At 39.3% G+C, this 27,756-nt stretch overlaps 2 protein-coding genes across 11 annotated transcripts in view; one reads left to right on the top strand and one right to left on the bottom strand.

The window, feature by feature from the left end:
* The window catches only part of LOC117303144 (breast cancer anti-estrogen resistance protein 3-like), a 55,377-nt gene extending 48,357 nt beyond the window's left edge, over window positions 1-7,020 (top strand). For all 6 annotated transcript variants that reach the window (XM_033787253.1, XM_033787251.1, XM_033787252.1 and 3 more), the window contains 5 exons: window positions 314-341; window positions 1,390-2,727; window positions 3,133-3,227; window positions 3,783-3,951; window positions 4,897-7,020. In XM_033787253.1, the coding sequence (XP_033643144.1) occupies window positions 314-341; window positions 1,390-2,727; window positions 3,133-3,227; window positions 3,783-3,951; window positions 4,897-5,442 (2,176 nt within the window). In that variant the 3' untranslated portion in view covers window positions 5,443-7,020. The remainder of the gene's footprint in view (window positions 1-313; window positions 342-1,389; window positions 2,728-3,132; window positions 3,228-3,782; window positions 3,952-4,896) is intronic.
* Window positions 7,021-11,062: 4,042 nt separating this feature from the next.
* Window positions 11,063-27,235, bottom strand: LOC117303264 (sodium- and chloride-dependent neutral and basic amino acid transporter B(0+)-like). Of its 5 annotated transcripts, none has more exons than XM_033787423.1 (13): window positions 27,218-27,235; window positions 23,145-23,310; window positions 21,503-21,634; window positions 20,494-20,839; window positions 19,880-20,012; window positions 19,355-19,489; window positions 18,243-18,346; window positions 17,527-17,651; window positions 16,597-16,709; window positions 15,508-15,636; window positions 14,194-14,409; window positions 12,717-12,881; window positions 11,063-12,256 (listed from the first exon to the last, which is right to left on the bottom strand). In XM_033787423.1, the coding sequence occupies exons 1-13, from the start codon at window positions 27,218-27,220 to the stop codon at window positions 12,083-12,085; spliced, it is 1,941 nt and encodes a 646-aa protein (XP_033643314.1). In that variant the 5' UTR covers window positions 27,221-27,235; the 3' UTR covers window positions 11,063-12,082. The 5 variants fall into 5 exon arrangements, with proteins under 5 accessions (XP_033643314.1, XP_033643312.1, XP_033643313.1 ...); XM_033787421.1 differs by lacking the exon at window positions 27,218-27,235 and adding an exon at window positions 26,582-27,022 and having other exon boundaries at window positions 23,145-23,319; XM_033787422.1 differs by lacking the exon at window positions 27,218-27,235 and adding an exon at window positions 26,399-26,528 and having other exon boundaries at window positions 23,145-23,319.
* Between the last annotated feature and the right edge of the window lie 521 nt (window positions 27,236-27,756).

Genomic DNA, 27,756 nt, shown 5'->3' with positions numbered 1-27,756 from the left:
TTCTTATAAACATCTCCAGCTGGTCATTATCAAAGGTTTAAACACCCCCACATCACGCGCTCTCCACCAATAGGAGTAGAGAAACTGTCTGGGGTATTTATGAATAACAGATTAACCATGCCAGCATAATATCATGTGGCTATACTGGATATAAATACACAACAAAATGTACACGGAATGTTGTGCACAGTTGTGCCAATGACACACTGTGTGCAGTTAAGATGTTTCAGATGGTTGACTCACACCCACTGGAGAATGTTACTAAGTGTATAAGAGGGATAATGTGTTCTTATATTTTTCTTTCAATCAACAGCACTATACCAGAGGGAGTAACAACAGAGGTAAGCTCATACATGCATACTTAATATTAATAATAAAAATATGTAATTCTTGCATTGCGCTATCACACCTTAGGGTGCCTCAAAGCGCTCTCTTGGTTTTTTCTACAAGGTATATGCGCCGTAGCACCTTGTAAACCATTATATAAGGTGCTAAATAATTGGGTCTCAGAATTCATTACTGCAATAACCTATCTTTCTGAAGGTTTGTATAATTATACTCAGCACCTTGAGTACCATGTTTGGTAAATACCTGCGCTATATAAGACTTCGATATTATTATTATTATGTGGAGCTATGTTTGAAATATTAGACCCATTTATTTACATGGGATAATGTAATGGCTTACAACTTACAAGGTTCTGTTGCACAATAATAATGATATATAATATACAACATTTATATAGCGCTTCATACAATCTGTAACAAACTATACTATTGAGTGTACTGGGTTCTTATACATGTATTGCACAACACAAGGGACCAATCGCTTTAAATCCCATCTGAAGAACAATGCAATAATAGTGAAGTTTAACAGAGACAAGGATACCAAACAACAAAGAAGGACACAATTGTCAAGACCAGGACATAGCATCTTAAATAATAATAATCATTTTTATATAGCGCTTTATACACCATGTCTCACAGCGCTTCCAACATTATTACCCCTGACCACTGGGTCATTTCATTCCCTGAACCATCTCAGCTCCCTTGGGAGTATACAGCCTGTGCAACATATATGTAGCGCACTAAGCTAAATCAATCACAAGAACCATCTCTGCCCTCATAGGTACCCATTTACCCCCTGGGTGGATAGAAGCAATTATAGTTAAGTGTCTTGCTCAGGAACACAAGTGTCATGACCGGGATTCAAACCCACACTCTGCTGAACAGAAACAGCAGAGCTTGAGTTCGGTGCTCTTATCCGCTCAGCCACGACACTCCAATGATCACAAATTAAACCCACACTCCTCTGGTCAGAAACATCAGAGCAATATTAAACAAAATTAAAAATAGATATTAATAAAAGTCTTTGTTTTTATTCCTGCAGCTTCCTCCGTCCCCAAGTTACCTCAAGATGGACCTGTATGACACATCCCCCGAGGAGCTCCGCAAAGAACTGGAATCCGAGCTCAAACTCCCAAATGATGACATTCGCAGCCACGCGTGGTTCCACGGAGGAATCAGCCGCGACAAAGTAGAGAAACTCCTGGTCAGTGACGGCGACTTCCTCATACGGGACTCAATCTCGCAGCCCGGGAACTATGTCCTGTCGGTGAGGTGGCGTAGCGCCCCCATGCACTTTGTCATCAATAGGGTGATACTTCAAGCCAATTCGCCGTACGCTTCGGTGCAGTATCAATTCGAGAAGGAATGTTTTGACTCGATCCCGTCTTTAGTGAGATTCTACATCGGGAATGCCCGACCGATCTCGCAAACGTCGGGGGCGGTGATCCGCCAGCCGATCAATCGATCGGTGCCTTTGAGTTTCATCGACAGCAAGTACGCCGCGATAAATCGGTCGCAAGCGAGTGCGTACACGTACGGAGTCTTACCGAGGAGGGTCGTCACGCCAAGACTTACCCTCAAACAGGATAGCTTTCGTCAACGATCAGGAAGCCAGCCTTCAGTTCGGATGTCTGTTGTGGACAACGCGGCGTTAGGAAGATCAGAAAGTTCCCCAACAATAAACGGACCGGTTAATGGATTCGGGATGCCAGAAGTGGGCTCTACGAACGAACACAAACCTCTCGGTCGGACGGGTAGCGAACCCATATTGGAGTCGCCCGATAGGGACTATGCACAGCCAACAACACCCAGCGAGGGATCGACCAAAACAATCGAAGTTGCACCCCCTCTGCCACCCATGAGGAATAAAACGCCTAGTCAAAATGTAACCAACGGGAACATTGCCCCGCCGGTAGAGCCACCCAAAGTATCAAACAGCAGTTTTGATTCGCCGAGCATGTTCATCAACGACCATGTCTACAGTGAAATAGAACAGTATGATCCCCTTCCGGTAAGGTTCTCCGTGCTCCACGATAAATCAAACGATAAACCCGCAGTGGTTGAGGAAAACGGTAACGAAGTTGAACCCGAATTGAAACCGCGGAAGCGGCACTCGGACACGAGGAACTCAGTACTTGATGCGGACTACTCCAAAGTGGCAGAGAACGACAAGGATGTGGAGGATAAACTTGAGAAACTGGTCACCCCTTTGCCACAGGTGGAAGAGTCCTCTTGTATACTGTTGTCGAGTTTTAAAACAACACTCATGGGGGATGACAACAAACCCTTGGAAGGAACTATTTTAGCCGAGGGGAAGCAAAGAATTCTAGACACGGACCCTGTTGTTCTTGCCAAGCATATCACAAAGCTTGATTTTGAGGTAAAGTCAGAAATATGAATTTAGATTAATTTAGACAGAATCTGGTCCACCTATCACCATTGTAATACTTGTTCATGTCGTTATTATTATCATCAGTGCATTGATCGACTTCCACTCGTGCTAGGCCCCAGGAGTTTTTTTAACACATTGTTACCCAGGTGCTTTTTTCACACTGTCCCAACATACATGTAGGTCCCTATTTCAGGGTTCTGGCTGCAAGTTTCAAGAATACCCCAGTGTTTTACCACTTACCCCTTCTTCAGAGCAGGGGTGGCTACTACCTGGGGTAGATCAGGGGTAAAGCGATCCAAGTGTGAACAAGTCTCCCGTTATTTCCCAGGGTTACCCCCCAGGGATCAGAGTAGTGTAATAAGGGCTTAAGGTAATTTTTGTTTTGTCTTATAGATGAGTCGGATAACAGACACAACAAAAAAGCAGCCTGGTCTTGAGGTCATCACATTACCACAGGGGGCGCAAATAAGAAGAGATCTGTTAGAAAGGTAGGTTGCAGCACTCTCCCTTAACAGTGGTCTGCTGGCCAAATGCTAGTTAAAACACTTGAGGACCAGTAAAGCAAAGCATCCCTATTCAATGACATGCTAACTTTTCCCTCTGGCTAGTGGCTGACAAAGTTGGACCTGTGAAAATGCTGGCAAACCAGTGAAATGGCAGTGGCTAGTGGCTGACATAGTTGGACCAGTGAAAATAATGGCAAGCCAATGAACTTATAAGTTAGCTGGCCTCTCTGGCAAGTGTTCTGCAAAGTTAGACCAGTGAAAATGCTGGTAAACCAGTGAAATGACAAGTTAACTGGTCCCTCCGGCTAGTGGCTGGCAAAGTTGGACCAGTGAAATTGCTTGCAAACTATTGAAAATGCTGGTAAACCAGTGAAATGACATGTTAACTGGTCCTTCTCCATTATTTTTTGTCAGCAATGACTCTCACTCCCAGCAATAAGAAAACATATCGAAAGATTGCATTGTGGAGACATTTTGAAAGAGTCTTAAAACCGCACAGGAAATGATTGAAATCTCTTTGGATTCTCCCCATCTCAGGTATAACTGTCTAAAGACGTGGTGTGCCGTGAGCGTGTTGACGTGTAGTGATCCCAACCAGAGGATACGAATGTTAAATCAATGGATCCAGGTTGCTGAGGCCTTAAAAGGAACCATTGGGAATCTATTCAGCTTCACAGCCGTCATGGACGGCCTGGGTTGTAAACAGGTAAATATCTTATCTTTGTTTTTTACTCGTACACCGTTGTGTGTTAGCACTGTTTAGACGATGTGACCTGTGACGTGACATGTTTACAAAAGAGCCACCAAGCCTGGACTTCCTGCAGGCACGATTTGTACACAGCCTAATGGAAGAAAACATAAAATCTTATATTTATGGAGATTGCACTGTCCAATTTTTATCAGCTTTTGAGATGATGAAAGGGGGCACTTTTCAAAACTTGTCCAGCTTTTACTTTCATAACTCTTGGATTTATGTGGTAGTTATTACACAAAATGTCAACTTTCCCATAGGACCAGTGCAGTATCTTGCCTGCCAGAATAGCCAAAGAATCAACAAGGTCACACTTATTGTAAAAAAGTTCACATGGTCTATGCTCGGTACTTTCCCGAGTCCTGTGAACAAAATATCACAAGCTTATTACTCGGGTGGGATTCGAACCCACGACCCTTGCAATTCTAGAGCAGTGTCTTACCAACTAGACTACCGAGATTGGCCAGTAGCTAGAGGCAGTTCGAATCATATGTTTTGGCAGCGGCTACCGCAACGATATAATAGATATTGAATATTTAGTTTTGCATCAGGGAAAGGATATAATTTGTTTTTACCCGATGTATATTAAAGGCACTGGACACTATTGGTAGTTACTCAAAATAATTGTTTAGTATAAAAACTTACTTGGTACTCAGGCCTGACACCTTTTATAGGCATCTGAAAATACGCAAATTTGTGCAAGAAGGTTGTTTTTGTCTTTCTGTATTCTCTTGCAACTCTGATGACCAATTGAGCCCAAGTTTTGACAGAAATGTTATTTTAAGCCATTGCCTGGAACTGGTTGCCTGTTGTGTACCTTGTGTGACATGGCACTAAGCCTGGGCTCATGCTGAATTCTACTTATCTGTTAATACATTTTGTATTGTTTCAAACTTGCAGTTGAGACAACTGAAATTATCGTGGGAGCTCCTGAGGAAGAACCACACCAGCAGTGCCCTCAACTACGAGACGAAACTACGCTCGCTGCTCAAGTCGTTGAACGCCGGGGAGAATGCGATCCCCCTGACCAAAACGAGTATCCCACACATAGTGCCTGTCATGCAATTGCTGGAGAGAGATTGGACTATGCTCGGCAGTACGGACTGGAGTCAACCAGCCACTAAGGAGACTCTGGAGGTCTTACCGACGGGGGAGTCGTGGGAAGAATCCACCACGGGCTTTGGGCTGGACTCGCTCCTGAACCATTTACAGAACGCCCACATGTTCTGCCAGCAGACTAATCTCTACCGTATCAACGCCAACTCAAAGCTGATGAAATTCTTGCCCCAGGATGAGATTCTGGACTCATGCCGGCCGGAGTTCCACATGAGACTGTTGTGGGGCAGCAAGGGGGCCACAGTGGGGGCAGCCGAGAGGTATGAGAAATTCGACAAGATTCTGTCCGTCATGGCGGAGAAGATCGAAACGATCGGGCCGAGCGTGTGACGTATGAAGCATCAGTACTTTAGTGTGTGTGTTATTATATCAAGGCCATGTCCGAAACAGCGACCTCAACTTTACCTACGGTCAGATCGCGTGTGTCTGCCTATCCTTTAATAATAATAATAATAATAATAATAATAATAATAATATCACAGCATTTATAAGGCGCGCTTTATCTGTGAAACATTCAAAGGTGCCGGTCTGAAAGGAAAGAAAAAAACCCAAGTTCATGAAAAGGCCTGCTGGAAAAGATATGTTTGAAGTTGCCGCTGGAAGAGAGAGATGTTGTGTGTTTCTCTGATGTGAACAGGTAAGCTGTTCCAGTGCACAGGGGGCAATACAGGAAAAGGCCCTGTCCCCGTAGCTGGCTAAAGCAGGTACGAGGAACAAAGAGCCTGTTGCCTGATGCTCTTTAACACTGACCGAGGGGCTAATCTAGCTGTAGCCGAAGTCGACGTTTCGGACACGACCGAATGTCAACTAAAAAAAATCTCTGTGGATTTAAATCAACGTCAGCAAATTAAGATATAAACCTACTATCATAGAGTTATATACAAGAACTAGAGGGCACACTGGCCTATACACGCGCCCCGGCATGCGAGCATGCGGCCATTTTCTAAGTTGACAAAACCGCATCGCACAGCATATGTTAGTGGGGCCTATTTGTAAGTTGACAAAACAGCATCGCGTAGCGTTCAATAAACACAAGCTCGAACGTATACTTCATATTTAACGCGCAAACAGAATGGCGCGCGTGTCTCCTTGCGGTCCCGTCGCGTTTGTGCAAGCAGCATCACCAGTGCACCCTCTAGTTCTTATTATATAACTCTATGCCTACTACAGACCTCCGTCGTCGGATATTCTGTACGAACTAAATGATAATGATAGCACTTCAGTGGTGTGTTGAAATGGATCAGACTATTTTTCTTCTTCAGAGTCTTGTGTTGATTTCATTTGAAATAATATAAGGAAGAAAACAGACTATGAAAATGAAACTATTGGAGGCAGCTTCATAGAGTACCATTACAGGGTAGAGTGTACTTGTACTTCTGCAACCCCTCCCCCCCCCCTTATCCCTTAAGAAACACCCAGAAAAGAAAAGAAAATGAGCAACAGATGTCTCTAAAATTGTACAATATTGTACAAATTAAACAATATTTATTTTCCTCATCTGGTTAAAATTGTCCATATTGTGTGATTTAGAATGTAAATATAAAAGCACAAAAATGAAAGATAATTATATATAATAAGCATATATGTTTATTTTCAGAACCTTATTTTCATTGGAGGTTTGAATCAAACCTGGAACCGCTTTTTATTTTGTCTATTAAAGAAATAGATTTTATTTTAATTTATTTTATCCACAAGGCAAGGTCCCAAATTGTGTATGTATCTTCCTTCACAAAATTTAAGATATTAAGATTTGTCTCTTTTTTTGATGCAGATAAATCTCAAACAAAATATACAAAACCCTTGAACTACTTACCATTTGATTTTTCGGGTTGAAGAATTGACTAGAGTGGGATTCGAACCTACGACCTCCGGATTAAAGTGCCGGCACTCTACCAACTGAGCTATCTAGCCCTATGTTGGCGGTGTCCCTATTTTGTCAATATCTTTGTTCAGGGGTGTCAGTCAGAAGCCATACAACTGCCAGCACGCTGATCCGGATGTCGTTGGTTCGAATCCCACTCTAGTCAACTCTTTGTCATATAAAAATTTACCCAGTCAGTTTCCCTTGTGGTTTATACTGATATACTTACCATTTGATAAAAAGTGTGTCAATCAAATAGAAATATAAACCTGAATTATATATTTACGTTTGTTTGTCCCAGCTTTCTTCCGGCAACCCTTATTAATGGAATAAATGGCTGCATAGTTATATTGAAAACTACTTAAAATTACTTAATTTAAATTTGCAACACAGAAAATTTAAATATGATTATTTTTTATTTGACAAAATCAAATACTTAATGTTATGTATTCATTAGAGAGGCTTTGAAATGCATTTACAATTTATTTACACTCTCGTTGCTTTTTAACCCTCCTATTCTCGGTGCACTTTTGGTATGAGTAGACAGCGTACTAAGTTAGACCCAAACCGGTTTTACTTTCGAGGCGGTTGTAAAAAGTTGTTCTCCTCACATTCAGCCAGCACTGTGTTAGACTCGATATGGTTTATCTTTGGTTAAGCGGTCAAAGCAAACGCGACCCCATTACCCTAGCGTCCGGTTTATTGTCCTGTTCATTGGTCACCGTGTGTTTACACAATGATTACGGATGTCAATGGGTCGTCTGTTGTGAGCTTAACCGGATTGTGGCCTTTTTTTATTCTGTCCACACAATGTTAAAAGATAAACCCGAAGTGGTCTGAAGATAACGCCCCTCGCTCGATGGTCTAACTTTGATTGGTTGGACCAGATTCGTTCCAACTTTAGAACCATTCAGACACACAGAGTTGAACTCGATCGGGTTGAACCATGAGATAAAACCACTTTAGTACTGTGTCTGAATGACCTCTTTTTCAGTTGAAACCATTCACTGCACTTATATTAAACTTAAATGGTCACACAGTAGGAGGGTTAATTTCAAATATTTTATAATTAATACGCTGATCAAGTCATGTTGACATACGATTCCACAGTTCAAAAGAATAGGGAGGTCTAGCTGCATGTTATGCAGAACGTGAACGTCCAAAAATTGTGTCTTCTCTAGATGACTTCACCACATTGGGCTTATTTCATGCTCACGTATGACGTCTTCTGCACAATTGTACGTGAGAAATGGTAACTTCACGTAACAAAATTTTCTGACGTTCACGTTTACGTTTTTGCTTGCGTAATGTGCAGATAAACATCCCTAATATGTGTGTGACAATAATTTGAAGAAGAAAAAACCAAGACAAAATAATTAATTTTTTTTGAGGCAGTAATTTATTCAGCAAGCATTTATTGGTTATTTAATTACATGTACATAATGGCTGTTCTGAATTATTATACTTTGGTTTTGAAACAATTTTACCCTGAAATTATGCAAACTTATTTTTATTTTTAAGTAAAGCCTTTATGTAAATTTATGCAAAGTTTATTCAAACTGACGTGGCAAATCATTATTTGTTTCCATAATTTATTTGAAAGTTTATTAATTCATGCAAATATTGGTTATTCAAATCAACAATAAATTGTGAGTAGGATTTGAAACTTTGCATGGTGGAATACGATATCGAAATGTTTGCGGTAACACCATGTAATGACTATCCCTAAATGAGTTGGGGTGGTTCTGAAAAGAACCGTTTGTTTCAAAGAACCGTTGGTTTCAACTCTAGATGAAACCAACAGTTCTTTGAAACCAACGGTTCTTTTCAGAACCACCCCAACTCATTTAGCGATAGTCATTACGTGGTGTGACCGCAAAAATTTCTGTATAATAAATTGTATGAAATTTCTACCTTAAAATAGCATTCTGGTATACTGTAAAGTGATGTACACCATAGACCATTTAAGCACAGGATTGCACCAGAGCTGTATACTACAGAGTTTCTGTTTTCTACGGCAGATGGTTCTGCGACAGTGTTTGTAGTTTTCAGCCAAACGTTATTGTTTTCAGCACAACGCAGATGTATCGCGAGCACTGTCGTAGAAATTGAGGGATGACTGTCCTCAAAGTCGACGCATGCGCAGATGGCGCCAAATGTCATCATTACCATCGCAGAACCATCCGACGTCAAAAACAAAAGCTCCCTTTTGAGAGATTTGCAACAACTTCTGATAATACGCCGTTTTGTGTCCAAAAAGGGCCTCAGACTAGTCTGCCCATTGGGTTGAGCTGCCTTTTGGACCAAGATGGCGTCCAGCAACCACATGACCCCAAGAAAACTGGCCTCTCTCTATGGCCCTTTTCGAAACCAAGGCTTTCGGCTCCAGATCCGACTCAGGCTAGCTTGGCTCGCTGTTGTTTTGCTTTGCGTACGTCCACACGAGAGAATGGAGCCTGAAGCCATATCCGAAGCCGTGGATTGGAAAAGTGCCTATATGGGAGACTTTCTGGGACGATAGAGGGCAGCAGACTTACCGGGTAAATCCATTGTTCTCAGAATTATGCGCATGTTCAGAACTACGTAAACAATGGAAATTTACCCGGTATGTCTGCTGCCACCTAGCGTTGGAAAGTCTCCTATTGTAACAATCTCCACGTCTCTCAATGCACAAGCCATTAAAAAGTCACTGCAGTGGGCGCCCTGGTGTACTAGGGGTTATTCTCTGAATTCAACTTTGATGGTGTGACATTTACAGTGGTATATATTGGAGGGGGGGCACAGGAGGCCCCCCCCCTCCTCCCCAAATAAGCCATTTGCGAGTTTGATTTGAATAATGACTTGCTTAGTCACAGTGTACCGCTTAAATTTGAATTCCTCAGACTATAGAGACAGTTGCTATGTCAAATGGGTTGTTGGAAGCTTTTGCGTAGCAACCTCCAGATGAGCAAACCCAGGTAACATTGTGCCATATTAATAATAGTATCGAAGTCTTTAAAGGCAGTGGACACTATTGGTGATTACTCAAAATAATTATTAGCATAAAACCTTACTTGGTAACGAGTAATGGGGAGAGGTTGATGGTATAAACCATTGTGAAAAACGGCTCCCTCTGAAGTACCATAGTTTCCGAGAAAGAATTAATTTTCCAAGAATTGGACTTTGAGACCTCAAGTTTAGAATTTTAGTTCTCGAAATCAAGCATCTGAAAGCACAAAACTTTGTGTGACAAGGGTGTTTTTCTTTCGTTATTATCTCGCAACTTTGAGGACCGATTGAGCTCAAATTTTCACCGATTGGTTATTTTTTTGTATAAATGTTGAGATACACCACGTGAGAAGGCTGGTCTTTGACAATTACCAATAGTGTCCACTGTCTTTAATAGCGCACGTATCTAGGTACTCAAGGCGCTTAGTATAAACATTGAAGCCATTGGACACTTTCGTTAGACAGTATTGTCCAAAGGCCCACACTTCGTGTATCACAACTGATATAAAAAATAACAAACCTGTGAAAATTTAGGCTCAATCGGAGTCGGGAGAAAATAACGGGGAAAACCCACCCTTGTATCCGCACGTTTGGACGTGTCATGACAAGTGTTTAAAATAAATCTGTAATTCTCGACAACGAGAATTGATAATTGTTTATGTTTTCTCGAAAAGTAAAGCATCTCATGGAATAATATTTCAAGAGAAGTCTTTCACCATTACCTTCTGTAAACCCTGTAAGTTATCAGTAAATCTGTGAACTTTTTTTGTTTGTGTGCCGAAGGTGTATAATGGCTTTAATACCAAAAGATAGGTTATTGAAGTTATGAATTCTGAGACCCAGTTATGTAGCACCTTATAAGGGTCTACAAAGTGCTATGGTGCATTCAGCAGCCAAATCCATTCAAAACATTTTATGGGTGTTCACCATCGCTTATGTAACTAAGCAAAAGCTTGCCTCTAATCATGCGACATAGCAACTGTCTTGATAGTCCGAGGAATTAAGTGGCAACTTGTGATCAAGCACGTCATTGCACCAGGCGATATTCAAATATAGCACGCAAATCGCTTATTCAGAACCAAAAATCTCACACACCCTCACTATAATACTCCTCATGCTTTATTTTATAACTTAATCTGGATATTTCAAATAAAGACAATTTTGAATACTGGAATTCATTTCACTTTGTTGTTATTTCAGGCAATTTTATGTGCAACTTCGTAGTATTTTACTTCAGAATAGAATAAGCTTTTCTTTTCTTTTTTTTTCTTTAAATTTGATCCATGAATTTGATTTTTCATAAAACTAAAATTTCACCTTTTACAATTGGAAACAAATTATAATATTAATTATTCCTCTTAATTTTTTCCCCCTTTTTTTATAAAGTTACAAAAATATAAAGAAAGTAGAAAAGTAAAAATATGCATTTTAATGGAAAAAATAGAGAGTAGAAAAGTAAAAAAATATATATTTGAATGGAAACTTCTTTTTTTCAGAGATGGTTTTGCAGTAGAGTTGACAAATTATATTTGTAATTTATCTCCAAAATTACTTTGTCATAAAAGAAAACATGTTCCAGCTTAGAGAGACATGTTGCCTTGGATCAGGTGAGTTTGTCTATGAAAAGCGTTAAAAATCGTTTCGTATAAAATGCATAATGGTAAGAAAGATGTTTCAAAAGTAGAATATTTTTGCCTGTAAATGTATAAGCACAATTGCAAGCACTTAAAGTATAACACCTAACATATTCACTAGCACCTTTTGTTTTAACACTAGCACCTAATGTTTTAACACTAGCTGCTCAGGTTTTACATGTAACACTAGCACCTAATGTTTTAACACTAGCACCTAATGTTTTTAACACTAGCACCTAATGTTTTAACACTGGTAGCCAGAGCGTCAACACTACCGCCTAAAACTATAAACACTCAAAGCACTTACAATTAGAAATAAACACTGGCGCCTATAATGCATTCAACATTAAAGTTTAAACACTGGAAGTCAAGGAAATACTAAGACCTTAAATATTTCAAGGGATGTTTTCTACTATCATCACCTTCGACCATATAAGTTTTATGTGACTCTGTGATCTTATACAAGTTTGTTTCTTTGATCAAAGTATTACAGCATATCAGTTGCCACGGTCGGGAATTTTACATTGTCCGCACTGTCCAGTAAATGAAGCATGCCTCCCATAGTAGTTCCGTGTTGGATGTGGACGTCCCAAGCATGCTGACGGTCCTCTGGTTTGGCCGGTCCCCAGTTGTTCTGTGGTGTGATCATTATGCTTAAGCGCTGTCAAAAAAAATATATATACATATATTAGTATGTTAAAGATAGTAGAAAGCTTCCCTTAAAATACTACTTACTGAGGTTCTGTAGTTTTTTTTTGAAAATTAGTACAACAATGTTACAAACATAATTTTCGTCTCAGTTTTAGCATGTAAAAATGTATTAACCAGTTATGGTATGTTTTTGTATAATACCATAACTGGTTATTACATTTTTACATGCTTAAATAATTTTTTTGTTTTTTGTCTTTGTCTAAGTCTTTGTGACTTGTTTTACTCATTTCTCAAAAACTACAGCACCTCGTTAAGTAATATTCGAAGGGAAGCCTTCTACTATCCTTATCTTCAAACTATGTAAAATTAATGTAAATCTGTGGACATTTTGAAAAAGTACCCTACTCTTTTAACCAGGTTTTTGAGGACGTGAGATTTTAGCTTAAAAACAAATGAAAAAGTTCACAAACCTCGCGTAATGTTCCCTTGTTCTTCACCAGGTCGTTTACCCAAACTACTGGTATACCAATGAAAGCGAAGAAAGTGAAGGACCAACCAATCACCATTGCCCATGGCGGGAAAGGTCCATTGTACTCGGGGTCGTTACGAATAATCCAGCCAACTACAAGTGTAAGCTGAAAATAGAAATTGCACATTATGTACAAAAATCAACTTAAGGCAGTGACTATTGTTAAAGCCATTGGACCCTTTCGGTAAACAGTATTGTCCAAGGCCCACACTTTGTGTACCACAACTTCTATATCAAATAACAAACCTGTGAAAATTTAGGCTCAATCGGTCATCCGAGTCGGGAGAAAACAACGGAAAAACTCGCGCGTTTCGCCGTGTCATGACATGTGTTTCAAATAAATCCGTAATTCTCGTTAACGAGAATTTATGCTGTTTTGCTGTTTTCTCAAAAAGTGAAGCATTTCATGGAATAATATTTCAAGAGAAGTCTTTCACCATTGCCTTCTGTAAACCCTGTAAGTTATTTGTAAATCTGTGAACTTTTTTTTTTTTTTCTGAACCTAAAGGGTCCAATGGCTTGAAGTACTAAAAATAATTATAGCATAAAAACCTTACTTGGTAACGAATAATGGAGAGCTGTTGATATTATAAAACATTGTGAGAAACTGCTCCCTCTGAAATAACGTAGTTTTCGAGAAAGAAGAAATTTTCCACGAATGTGATTTAGATTTTTAAGTCCCGAAATCAAGCATCCGAAAGCACACACTTTAGTGTAACAAGGGTGTTTTTTTTTCTCCATTATTATCTCGCAACTTCGACTACCAATTGAGTTCAAATCTGATCGATCTCAAACTTCGACAGATTACATAAAGTGCTTACACTGCCAGCAACTGTTTGGTTAGCGAAAAACCAATTCTTTTATTTTTTCTTTAACACTCCAAAATTTATACAGGTGGACTGTATATAGATGAGAAATTTTTGAAATTTAATCTGAATTAGGACATTTTTATGTCTGCCTGTAAAAAGGGTAGTCAATATTTTCTTTAAACCATTGGACACTTTCGGTAAACAGTATTGTCCAAGTCCCACACTTCGTGTATCACAACTTATAAATAAAATAACAAACCTGTGAAAATTGAGGCTCAATCGGTCATGGGAATCGGGAGAAAATAACGGGAAAACCCACTCTTGTTTCCGCACGTTTCGCCGTGACATGACATTTTTGTGTTTAAAACAAATCCGTAATTCTCGCTATCGAGAATTGATGTTGTTTTAATGTTTTCTCAAAAAGTAAAGCATTTCATGGATTAATATTTCAAGAGTAGTCTTTCAACCACTACCTTCTGTAAACCCTGTAAATTATTTGTAAATCTGTCAACTTTTTTTTTTTTTCTGTACCGAAAGTGTCCAATGGCTTTAAAAGCTTCCTTTTTTTGACGTGTTGCTAGATACAAGAGTATGTCAAGTTCAACTCACTGTCAGTGTTATGGGGCATAGGACACACCATGCGATTGGAAACCACATGAACACCTTCGAGTCCACCCAATAGTCACCAACCATCGCTCGGATGTCGTTTTTCAGACGTTTGATGCCGTACAGATAGCACAGGGCGACGGTCTCACAGAGCGAGAAGAGCATGTAGGAATAAGACGGACCGTAACCATTGAAGAATGCCAACCAGTATGCACCAGCCTGTATCATCGGTAAGATCACAAATATCAAAGTTAAAATAATACACATATTTGTACGTACATGGTGCAAAGTGGAAAACTTCCCCTGAAATGCTGTAGTCTTTGAGAAATGAGTAGATTACAATCAGTTTTGATCTTGTGATTTCAGAACCAAACTTTTGGCAACAGTTGAACTGTTTTTGTATGGCTGTTTTAAACTATTTTCTCATGACTCTGATTAACCGCATAAGCTGAACTTTCACAGATTTGTTTTTTCTGGCATTTGACGATTACCAATGCTGTCCTTAAAGGATTGGGGTACATTTGGTAACAGTCGCACAAAACACAATGTTCACAGATTTACACTAAACTTACACAGTTTGAAGATAATGATAGTAGAAAGCCTCCCTTAAAATATTAGTTGCTGAGGTGCTGTAGTTTTTGAGAAACATGTAAAAAAAATGTCGCGAAAATACGTTTTACACACTGAGACAAAAATTATTTTGTGACTTGTTTTACTCATTTCTCCAAAAATGCAGCAATTCAGTACGCAATATTTTAAGGGAAGTATCATCATTATCTTCAAACCGTGTAAGTGTAAATCTGTGGACATTGTATTTCGTGTCCTACAAAAAGTACCCAGACAATTAAACAATATGATGTATATTATAATTGGTCTTGCAGCTACCCTGATTTTTGCCATCAGTGCATTTTGATGACGTTTCTATTACTGTCTTAACCACATCATACTCACCGGCTAGCTCATATGCCATGGTATCCTAACCTGGACCATACCACTTGCCTAGGGGGGTTCCATACAGAATAATGAAAATAGGTCCAAGTTGATTATTGGCTATTGAGGTTTTTGGGGCCATCCTTGAATCATTTTCTGCAGGTATTCTTTTATGTTTTCTACTTCTGTTTTATATTTCCACTGCTGGTACATCATTTGTTATCGTAAACTTCTTATTTCACCTGGTATTAGAAACCTGGTATTAAGCGCTATATGTGTGCATGTTATTATTATTACAGTTTTGTCCATATATGTTCTTGCTGTGTTCGATCAAAATCAAATCAAATCAGATCTCTATTCACCTGATTTTTCTATTGAGACACTTACATTAGTGGTACACAGTAGCCCGATCATACAGAAAACAAAGCACATAGCTCCGGTTGTTGCTAAACGATGTCTTCTCAGAATTGGAAACTCGTCTATTAAACCAGTTGTCGCTCTCTCTATGATCACAAACTGCAAGCAAACACGATATTCATTTCTTACTGCACGTCCTCTTAAGAACAAGCTTGGCACCGGTGCTCGGTGGAGGGGATATAACAAAAGAGTATAATAATAATAATAACATAATTTAACATTAAATAATAACAACAATAACAAGAGCAAGCTAGTCAAAACGTTGAGACCAATTTAAGAACTGACTCCGCGGTAGTACAGTTAATTACGATCCTATAAGCTAAAGTAGTAGTCCCAGCCTACTTTCTATACCATCCGCCTGGGTAATAGTAAACAAAAGCAGGACAGTTCTCTTCAGAGCTGAGAAGTCTCCCGAACCCCTGAACATCTACTGCGCGGTAGTAGAATAAAGCAAGACAGTTCTCTAAGAACAAACTCTACCTGGCAAGTAGATACATACATGGTGTTACCGCAAACCAAATATATAACAATTTATTTAGCGCTTTTTCCTGAGGTTGCAAAGCGTTCAGAGAATGACAAGAAAAGTTTGTATGCTACACACATGTAACAAACAATCACTCATTATGCTAACAATGATTTTAGGTAATTACCAATAGTGTCGAGTGCTTTTAAAAGGATATCAACCTGAGTTGGTCTCTATTTGGCGTGTCATGGCCAAGCGGTTAAGAGCACAGGATTCAAGCTCTGGTGTTTGATCAGCAGAGTGTGGGTTGGCATCCCAGTCGTGCACTTGCTACGTAAAGTTGGGGAGGTTGTGCTTTCTGCTCTACTGACCAGGCTTCGGATTGATGATACCCAAGCCTACATCTGTGGACTGTAAAAGGGGTAACCATGTTTCAGCCCTAGGAGTAGCTGGCAACGGCACTGGAAGAAGAACAAAATTATTGTAGCCTACACCTTGAAGTGGCCTTCAGGCCTTGCGTACGTGTCTGGCGACTTGCATAAAACAAAAATCATAATAATAAAAATGTTGTTTTGTTTGTAGAGTGGGATTTTTACCTGACTATCCAAACCAATTGTGATCAACATGAAGAAGAAGATGATAGACCAGATTGGAGCTGCCGGCATTTTACCCACCGCTTCAGGGTACACCACAAAGGCCAGACCAAATCCTAAGCAGTCAACAAAATAGAGACGACCCAAGCAGGAAGTAAATCAGAGGTAAATCAGTGGTATTTAGGCTGCTAATTTTGTCCACTAGTAAGCAAAAGTGTTTTGCTCTCATAATCCTTTATTGCAGATTCGTAGATTTACAAATAACTTACAGTGTTTACAGAAGGTAGTGGTGAATGACTTCTCTTGAAATATTATTCCATGAAATGCTTCACTTTTTGAGAAAACATTAAAACAATATCGATTCTCGATATCGAGAATTACGGATTTATTTTAAACACATTTCATGACACCGCGAAACGTGCTGAAACAAGGGTGGGTTTTCCCGTTATTTTCTCCCGACTCCGATGACCGATTGAGCCTAAATTTTCACAGGCTTGTTGTTTTATATAGAAGTTGTGATACTCGAAGTGTGGGCCTTGGACAATACTGTTTACCGAAAGTGTCCAATGGCTTTAATACCCCAAAGCTGCAAGGTATGTGTGTGGAGCTACGATTTGAAGTATGAGACTTATTCCTTCAAAGCTTGTAATGGTAATATGCTGCCAATCAAAGCAGGAGCACCGGGGCAAACCCCTTCTCTTTTTGATAAGTGCATTGGGTTCTTTTACGTGTGTTACACAACACACAGGATCAACGGCTTTACGTTCCATTCAAAGGACAAAGCAAGATGATCAAGTGTATTTTTCCACTTTTTTTTTTTTTTTTCAACATAACCCATTCTTGAGAACAAAAGTGGATCGATGTTTTTCAATTTTGTATTTTTTTTTCAAAATGACCCATTCGTGAGAACAAACTACTTCAGTCTGTGTTTACCTTGAGATACGACATCACCGACAGCTTTGCCTTGTTGGTCAGCCACGAAACCCAGCACGGAGAAAATGACAAACCCCGCAAAGATGCTGGAGGCAGAGTTGAGTAGGGCAAGGGTGACTCCATCACTTGAATAAATTACAAGAAGAAAAACAGTTTTCGGTTTGAACAAAGATTTTAATGGAGCGGGATTTGAACCAGCGACCTCCAGACTAACGTACCGGCACAGTACGTTACAGATTTAATGATTAAACTTCATGGCATTGTACTTCATCAAAACATGGCACTGCTAGACACAAATTTAAAAGCTTTATTTTTGCACCAACAGAACAGATTTAAAGACACTGGACACCTTTGGTAATTGTCAAAGACCAGTTTTCTCACTTGGTATATGCACAAAATAACAAACCTGTGAAACTCAACTGGTCGTCGAAGTTGAAAGATAATAATAAAAGGAAAAACACCCTTGTCACACGAATTGTGTGCTTTCAGATGCTTGATTTCCGTGCCTCAAAATCTAATTCTGAGGGCTCAAAATCAAATTCGTGGAAAATTAATTCTTCCTCGAAAACTACATTACTTCAAAGGGAGCTGTTTCTCACAATGTTTTAAACTATCAACAGCTCTCCATTGCTTGTTACCAAGTAAGTTTTATGCTAACAATTATTTTGAGTAATTAGCAATAGTGTCCACTGCCTTTAATGAAACTCTTTACTCACATAAAGCAGTTGTTATGAAACTTATTGTAAGATCCCAATGTCAACGGCCCACTGGTTCCGGCTCCCAACGAAAAGAAAATCTGACTAACGCCATCCAACCAGACCTAGTAGAAAAGACAGACAAACAGTGAGGTCAGACAAGTTTGAGCAATGGTGGTATGTTTTAATGACAGTGGTTAGACTGCTGGACTTGCAATCACAAGGTTGTGGGTTTGAATCCTACCAAGCTAACCGCTGGTCGAACAATGACTGCAATAAGAATCAACATCTAGCTAATGAATCACAATTTCTTGATTTGTTCAAAGACATTAATCAAAGACATTAGTCCAATGTTTGTATAAGAGAGATTGACTATTGCCAGCTTGGTGTTTCCCTTCGTGCAATTGCAAGGTTATGGGTTCCAATCCTACCAAGTTAACCGTTGATCGAATAATGACTGCAATAAGTATCGTTGTCTAGATACTGAATCACAATTTGTTGGTTTGTGCAACTCGTAATCAAGGACATTAATCCAATGTTTGTATCAGAGAGATTGGCTGTTGCCAGCTTGGTGTTTATATCCCTTTTCGGAGTTTGCAATGGCAAGGTTGTGGGTTTGAATCCTACCAAGTTAACTGCTGATTTCACAATGACGATAGAGGTCTTAGCACTGTAAATAGTTTTTTTTTAGACCAATCATCGGATTAGTGATTTTGTGGGTTCATCCACAGTAGGGCTGATTACCCAAAAGGTTAATTAAGCAGTGCACTTATCGAAAAGAGAAGGGGTTCGCCCTGGTGTTCCTGGTTTGATTGGCTGCATAATGCGCCACTGAACCTTGTAAACCATTACCTGGTCCTATGTTAAAGGAGTAGGTCTCAGAATTCAAACTTAGTCCCACATACCTTGCAGGAAAACACTGTATGTTAAAGCGCCTTGAGCGTCACTGTCGAGCGCTACATAAGAAGCCGACACTTATTATTATTAGTTGTATTATAAGTTTAAGTTTTGTTTTTGCTGTAACCCTTCCCAAGGGTATGGTTTGCTTCGGTTTTTTTTTATAAAGATTGATACAATACAATTATTATTAGTAGTGCTGATGACCCAAACGGTCTATTGGTTTGTCTGTTTACCTTTGGCTTGGTGAGTGTCTGCCATTTTGGGTTTATGTAAAAGTTGATTCCTTTGCCAGACCCTGGTAGAGTTACACCCCGAACCAGTAGAATCAGCAGGCAGATATATGGGAACAAGGCTGTGAAGTATACAACCTGCAAGAAGATTATCAAAGGAAAATATACATCCTTCTGACATTATTACTCCTGGTCACTGGGCCATATCCTTAAACCATCTCAGCTCCCTGGGGAGTATACAGTCGGCGCTGCGATTTATCGCTCTCCAAGCTAATCATAACCATTTCTCCCCTCCCAGGTACCCATTTTACCCCTTTGTGGAGAGAAGCTTATGGTTACGCAACGGGGATTCGTACCCACATCCCGATGACTTAACCTCCAGAACTTGAGTCTGATGCACTTATCCGCTCGGCCACGACAACCCACAAGATGGGAACACACATCAAACATAAGTAGGGCATACAGCAAACAAGAGACAAAATACAACTGCTGGTCTTTATTTTTTACAACATATTTTTAGCAACAAACCTTTCCAGTTGACTTGATGCCTTTGATGAGGCACACAAAGACGAGAACCCATACGAAGATTAGACAGAGCATTAGCTGCCAGATAATGCCTCCAGTCTCATTCATAGAGGCAGACTCCTGAAGTACTGCTCTCCTACAAATTTAATAATATTAATTATAATCGGTTTTTATATAATGCTTTATAAAAGGGCGTCTCAAAGCACTTAGTACCCCTGGTCACTAGGCTAATTCATTCCTTAAACCATCTCAGCTCCCTGGATAGTGTGTGTGCTTTTCACATGACAGTAACTTAGCAAGGGTCCCTTGCTAAGTTTTAGCATGGTTGTAAAAATTGCACCTTTTGAAAAGGATACCAATGTTTAAACTGTCCATAAAAGATGGCAAATTTTAGATTTCAGATGCCTAAAAAAAGTCTTCAGGCCTGATTTTGTATATTATTTGAATGAGAAATTACCTCTTTCTCAAAAATGTTACTTCAGAGGGAGTCGTTTCTCACAATGTTGTATACTATCAACAGCTCTCCGCTGCTCGTCACCAAGTAAGTTTTTATGCTAACATTTTTTTGAGTAATTAACCGATAGTGTCCCGTGGCTTTACAACAACTCGATACTTACTTCCAGTATTCCTCACTTGGGATACTCCTCTCTACTTTAAAAGGATCGGTGTAGTTTCCTAAATCAAATGTCCCGTTCCCGTCACTGGTGATGTTCAAACTGTACAACTGGGCCACTGAGAGACTACCCAGGAGTTTGCAGGTGTTGTCCTGGGTCATAACTCCCCCTACTCTCAGGCAGTCTGTGGCAAGTTCGCTGCAGAACTCGGTGTTCCACTCGTGGCCGCAGCCGACCCAGGGCAAGACGGTAGCGAAGGAGGCAAAGAAGTAGTAGACGGTGTACATGATGATGACGTTGTAGTAGATCGCGACGAGACAGGAGATGAAAATCTGACCATATCCAAGACCTGATAAAGAATCAAGTAAGAGAAATTGGGCCATTTAAAAAAAAAGGTTTTCAGATCGAGGTGATTCCTACGTAAGTGTATTGCTGCCGCATGAATACAAGAAATCTCTCTCTAATCCTGTTCAATAAAACCAAACTTAAGTTGGATGTATTGTGTACATACATGATAAGTTTGATGTATTGTGCACATACACGATAAGTTTGGATGTATTGTGTATGTACATGATAAGTTGGGACTTTTGTGTACGTACACAATAAGTTTGGGTTTGTTAAGTTTAGATTGATACATGATGATTTTGATTTATGTACATACAAGATAAGTTTGGATTTTCGTGTACGTACGATATGTTTTGAATTATCATGTACGTACATCATAAGTTTGGATTTATCGTGTACGTATGAATAAGTTGGGATTTATTGCGTAAGTACGAATAAGTTTGGATTTATCATGAACGGATAAGATTATTTATCGTGTACATACACGATAAGACAATTTGCGGCTGAACCAAATTGACTAGAGCGAACAGGATTTGCACGTTACTTTGGGAGTCGTTGGTTCTAACCCCGCTCCAGACAATTGTTCATAACCATTACAAAATTACACTAGTCAGGTTCCCTTGTTACTTGATATAAAAGAATAATATAAATGTATAAATTATCTTACCTCGCATAAAAGGAACACACCGCCATACTGAAATGGATCCCAGACTACTGTACTGTCCAAAGGCCAAGTCCAGAAAGAATGTTGGTAACCCGGCTATAGCCAGAGCTATGAGATAAGGGATTAAAAACGCACCTGATGGAAAAAGACAAAAATTATTACAAAATATCTGCCATTCCTGAATGTCTATGTTTAGGGACTGGTCTCCTTTGTTTTGAAAGCTGGTCTGTTTTTAAACCTCTTATTGTGACAGTTTCTGAAATTTACTCTATTAATTTTTTACTCTTCATTTTTTTGTTTATTGCTTTTAATTTTCCGTTTACATTCCTACACGCTGAGTTTACAACTTTGATATCGTTATTTTATGTTTACTTTTTAATAAGTTAATTTGTTTGTTCTTAACAACGTAATTATGCAGGGCCCAAATGGAAACCAGTTATTTTTTTTACTGATTTTGCCCATCCAAAGGAAATAAATAAATTGATAAATCTTGTATTTTCCAAGTCAATTTTGCACTCCTTTGAAATATCTCCATGTTTGGCAATTAGTTAGAAAGTAGCAATGTGACTCAATTTAGAACTGCTTAAAAGCAGAACTTATTTCTTAAAAAGAATTTGCTGAGCAGAAATGAGCAGGATAGCAGTCACAAATAGTACATGTGACATTGTAGTTTAACTGGTAACCTTATTCTGGTAAGCACAATTAGACCATGCGAAAATTGGGCTCAATTATTGGTAATCGAAGTTGCAAGAAAATAATGGGAAAAACAGCAAAGAATGTTGTGAGTTTTCAGATGCCTGAGAAAAATACTTCATGCCTGGATGAAGCCCTTCTCACATTAAAACTTCTTTCTATCGATGTTTTTAATGTTGTTGTTTTTTCTTTTTCTTGAGAAATATGTTTAGAGGGAGGGTACACGGTGGTAATTACTTAAAACAAATATTAACTTAAAAACTGACTTGGGAACGAGCATTGGAGAGCTGTTGATAGCATAAAACAATGCAAGAAACAGCTCCCTCTGAAGTAGCATAGATTTAAGAAAGAGGTAATTTCTCACTAAATTTTTTTTTTTATTATTGCATGGTTTCACAAGTTTTTGCCAAATTTTTATTTTCTTAAAAAAATGTGTGTTTGTGTAGGCCTATAGATTTTGCCTGTTTATTGTTAATATTGGTAATTACTCAAAATAGTTATTAGCATTAAACCCTTATTTTGGTGACGAGTAATGGGGAGAGGTTGATGGTATAAAACATTGTGAGAAACGGCTCCCTCTGAAGTGACATAGTTTTCGAGAAAGAAGTAATTTTTCCACGAATTTGATTTCAAGACCTCAGATTTAGAATTTCAGGTCTCGAAATCAACCATCTAAACGCACACACACCCTGCGCACACAACTTCGTGTGACAACGGTGTTTTTTCTTTCATTATTATCTCGCAACTTCGACGACCGATTGAGCTCAACTTTTCACAGGCTTATTATTTTATGCATATGTTGAGATACACCAAGTGAGAAGACTGGTCTTTGACAATTACCAATAGTGTCCAGTGTCTTTAACTCTGTCAACACTTGTAAATTTGGATGTTGTCTACCTTTTGTATGTTTTTTTATTCAGATTAAATAAACCATTAATAATAATTAACTCACCACCACCATTTTCAAAGCAGAGGTAAGGGAATCGCCAGATATTCCCGAGCCCAACACAGTACCCCAGACAGGACAAGAAGAATTCCGTCTTGGAAGTCCAAACTGGTCTTTTGTCTTCTTTCCCTGCTGCCGTGATCGTTCCATTCTCCGGGTGACATTCGGCTAGCTTATGCATCTATTTCAAATCAATCGGTATTTTGGGGAGGAGAAAATGATCATTAGGATTTGAAACTTTGCACGGTGGGAATGCGATTTGGAAACTGGTTTGCGGTAACACCATGTAATGACTATCTCTAATGAGTTGGGGTGGTTCTGGAAAAAGAATAAAAAACATTGGTTTTAAATCGACGTTTCGATCAGTAGGCTTCTGGAGAAAAACATGGTTCTCCAGCTTTCTCCAGAAGACGATCAGAGCATACTGATCGAAACGTCGAGTTGAAACCAACGGTTCTTTTCAGAACCACCCCAACTCATTTAGAGATCATTATAGTTGGTTTATATCAGAAATAAATGTTTCAGAAATAAATATTTTACAGCCATAAAGAGGCTGAATTGCGTCTTATTGTAACATCAAGAAAAGTTTAAAATATACAAGTTTGTGTGATGATCTGCTGAATAATTATTATTAAAATGACTTTTGAAGGCACTGGACACCTTTGGTGTATCCAAACAGTAGGCCTATGCATAAAATAACTAATTTTATACTGTGAACATTTGGACTCATGGTCATCGAAGTTGCAAGAGAATAATTATTAAGAAAGGAAAAACACCCTTGTTGGATTTGTGTGCTTTCAGATGCATTATAAAAGGCTTCAGGCCTGAAGTCTTTTTTTACCTCTTCCTAAAAAACTACGTTTATTTAAGTTACTTCTCAGAGGAAGCCGTGGGCTCAATTTTGTTGTTCGAGGTTGCAGGAAAAAGTGCAAGAAAAAAAACCCTTTGCACAATGTATGTGCTTGCATGTGCATAATAAAAGGCTTTGGACCTATACGAGAGTCTGCTTCCTCCAAAAAATCTACACTCAGAGGGGCCGTTTCTCACATTGTTTTAAACAATTAACAGCTCTCCATTGCTCGTTTTTAGTAAGCTTTTGGAAATATGTATTTTTTTTGTGATTATCAATGCCTGTAAAGGGACAAAGGTAAACAAATCTTACGAAGTGATACATGATCTTCCTGCGTGCACAATACGCAACTATTGACGATGCTGTTGTAGCTGGACTTGACTCGAGTCCCAATCCCGTGAGAGTCTTTTTTTGTTCAGTCCTATCGCCTAACATCAGAAAAACTCGCACAACCTCGCACGAGAACGGGACTTGAAACAAGTCTAGCTGCTAGCGTGCATGCTGCTATTATGTTTTGATTTTTGAGTGATGTTAAACCTCCCTCGGCGAAGCTCAGTTGGTAGCACAGCTGTCAACTCGTAAATATCCCAAATAAACTAAACAAAAAATGTTATTTTTAACAACTTACTTAATTATTACTTAGACCAATACTGTTATTCTTAACAACTTACTTATAAGTAAACTTAAATGGTGACGTCAACAACAACAATGCAGGGCAAAATTAACACATGTTAGACTACTCGTGACAGTGAATAACGAAGTTATTCAAAATCAACGTAGTTATTTGTTTATAAATACTTGTTATAAATTGGTAAGATGTCCTGGGGTACCCGGATTCTCCACCATAAAAATATTATGTTTTGATTTTTAGTGATGTTAAACAGACATAAAAAAAAAACTGAAGAGCGACACCATAAATATATGGTCTAGAACACTTTATTATAAAATAACAGAGGTACATTGCTACTGAAATAAATTAAACCACGAGAGAGCCGATAGATGTTGACGGGACCACGCCCAAACCCGACTGCCCCAAATAATGGCAAGCTGATCTCTTAAGTTGAAAACAGTCATTGCTTACGTAGTAGTCGTTAAAATTGTCAGCCTAGCAAACCTGATGAGGCGCAGTAAAAGAATTTAAGGTATTTAAAACGTTTCACACAATGCACCACAATACTACTGATTAGTGACAATAGCATTATACCTACACGTCGTCAACAAAATGACGTCTGTGTCTCTGACAGCACATGTGCGCGCGTTTTTGTTTCTAAATCTTCGTTCAAACCGACAAATTCGTTTCGTTTGAAAGTGCACGTGCGTGCACCGTGGGTTTTCTTTTGGACGAAGATTTTAATTTTGTTCATGCGAACGAAGATTTTTGTTTGTTCAAGAGTTTTCGTTCGAGAGGCAAATTGTGTTTGTTTGAACGCGGATTTTGTTCGTTCAAACCAGTGGTTGGTTCAAACGCAAATGTATATGCGTTCAATTGTTCTCGTTTGAAATTCGAACGAAGAATTTGAAGACAAATCTTTTCCCTGAAGATTACTTCTTGTTTTTTCGAATCTGCGACTGTAACGCAGATTTGTATCGTTCGAACGCAGATTATTCAGCGTTCGCTCAACGATTGTTTTCGTCACCTATACGTCACTTTGAAAGCTCCGCAATTGACCACACAATAAACACTCTTGACTACAATGGGAGTTTTCTCCAGAAGACGACCAGAGCACTGATCGAAACGTCGAGTTGAAACCAAAGGTCAGAGCCACCCAAACTCAATTAGAGATACATGGTGTTACCGCAAAACTTTACAATAGCATGCAAAGTTTCAAATTCTACTTAATGGGAATGTTTATGATATTTATGGGGCTTTACTAACCTGCAGAAAATAACTTTTTGCAAAAAACTATAGTTAAAAAAAATACTCGTTACAATTCAGAGGGAGCCGTTTCTCACAATGTTTTATACTATCAACTGCTCGTTACCAAATAATTTGTTATATATTAACGATTATTTTGATTAATCACCAATAGTGTCCAGTGCCTTAAAATGACAGAAAAATACATTGAACAACATTACGAGGCCAACGTTGTTACCTTATCAACAGCCATGATGACAGAGCTCTATGATCCAACCATGCACTGAGTGCAGTTACTCGCACACAGAGCTGCAAAGTTGAAGGCAATTTTGGATGGAGTGTCTGCTGGCTGTTGAGTTAACCGCAGTTGGCCTACGATACGCTAGAACTACTTTAGCGTAACTGCAACAAGGGGGTGTGGCAGAGGTGATTGTGTACCGCGAACAACATTTTGTTAATAGACCACACCAGTGACAGCAATCAGCAGGAATTGAAAAATCAGAAGGTCGGTGATCAATGAGCCATTTGTGTCGGTGTACAAAATATAGTGTATACCTGCTATAGGCGACCCACTGATCTCGCTTCAATTTCCCTCTCTCACTGGAACAGCGGCGTTACCAGACAAAGGTTCCGGCGGTGGCACTGGTGATGGTGACATGTGTGCATGTGTGGGGGGGGGGGGGGCTTTTTAAATTTAGCCAAACCATTCATGTGTGCCTTCTTCCTTTTTTGGCCTACCTAATTTATTTGGCGAGCAAGAGGGGAGGCGATGGTTCTGCAGGACTGGAATTCCACGAAGGCCGCGGAGGACATGGCATCTGCTGCTAGATTGGGGCATTGGTGCCCCTCAAACGTTTACCAGACTTTCAATGGAAGTGCCATTTGCGAAATGAAAGCAGCCTTTTAACATGTTCAAAATAAAATTCCTGGCCTGGCTCTGAGCGATGAGGGCGACTCGGGTGTGTGACACCATTTTGGAATAATACAAACCTAGGACTCCATAGTCTCCGAGTCCTGACGAAATTAAGAACGTGTTATTGAAGTTAAAACGATCCTATATAAGCTAAAGTAGTAGCCGATGTTTTACCTTCCATGTATTATTTAAAAACCAGGACAGTTCTTTTCAGAACTGAGAAGTCTCCCGAAAAATTCGAAAAATATACTCCGCGGTACGGTATGTAGCGAGACAGTTCTCTCTGGCAAATAGATATATATGCACATGGTGTTCATTTGTGTTTTACCCATAATACACCGATGTATGTGTGTAAGCACTAAAGGCCTACTTACCCGAGTTCTGAAAAAAAAATACCACAGGAATATAACTCGGGTGAGATTCGAACCCACGACCTTTGCCATTCTAGAGCAGTGTCTTACCATGGAGGTCTAGACTACCGAGATTGCCCGATATCTAGTGGCAGTTCGAAGTTGTTTAGAAGCAGGTACTGCAACCGTGAACCGAGTTAATAGATGTTAAATTTGCATCGGGGATAAAGAATATTCATTTAGGGTTCACACATTATGTACACCGATGGGTGTTAGCACATGGTGTTACCGCAAACCAAATTATATTGATACCTCACCATGCAATACCTCAAATCCCATGTACAAGGACCACGTTGCCTTGGATCGGACGAGTTGGTCTATAAAAAACGTTTGAGACCGTTTGTTATAAAATGCACATGGTTAGAAAGATGTTTTAAAAGTAGAATATAATAATCCACAGAAGCATCACTCAAAATATCACGGTTTTCCTTTTATGTCGCGAACTAACACGGTCGGCCATTAATATAAAAATAATGGGAGTAGCTTGACTCATGGAGGTAGAATCTACCTCCATGCTTGACTCCAATAAATGGCCGACCGTGTTAGTCGACGAGGTAAAAAGAAAACCGTGTAATTTCGAGGCATATTAA

The sequence above is a fragment of the Asterias rubens genome, chromosome 19 (assembly GCF_902459465.1).
Source record: "Asterias rubens chromosome 19, eAstRub1.3, whole genome shotgun sequence".
In the NCBI taxonomy this organism is placed as follows: Eukaryota; Metazoa; Echinodermata; class Asteroidea; order Forcipulatida; family Asteriidae; genus Asterias; species Asterias rubens.
The sequence above is the reverse complement of the archived record's forward strand: the minus strand, read 5'-3'. Positions and strand labels throughout refer to the sequence as shown.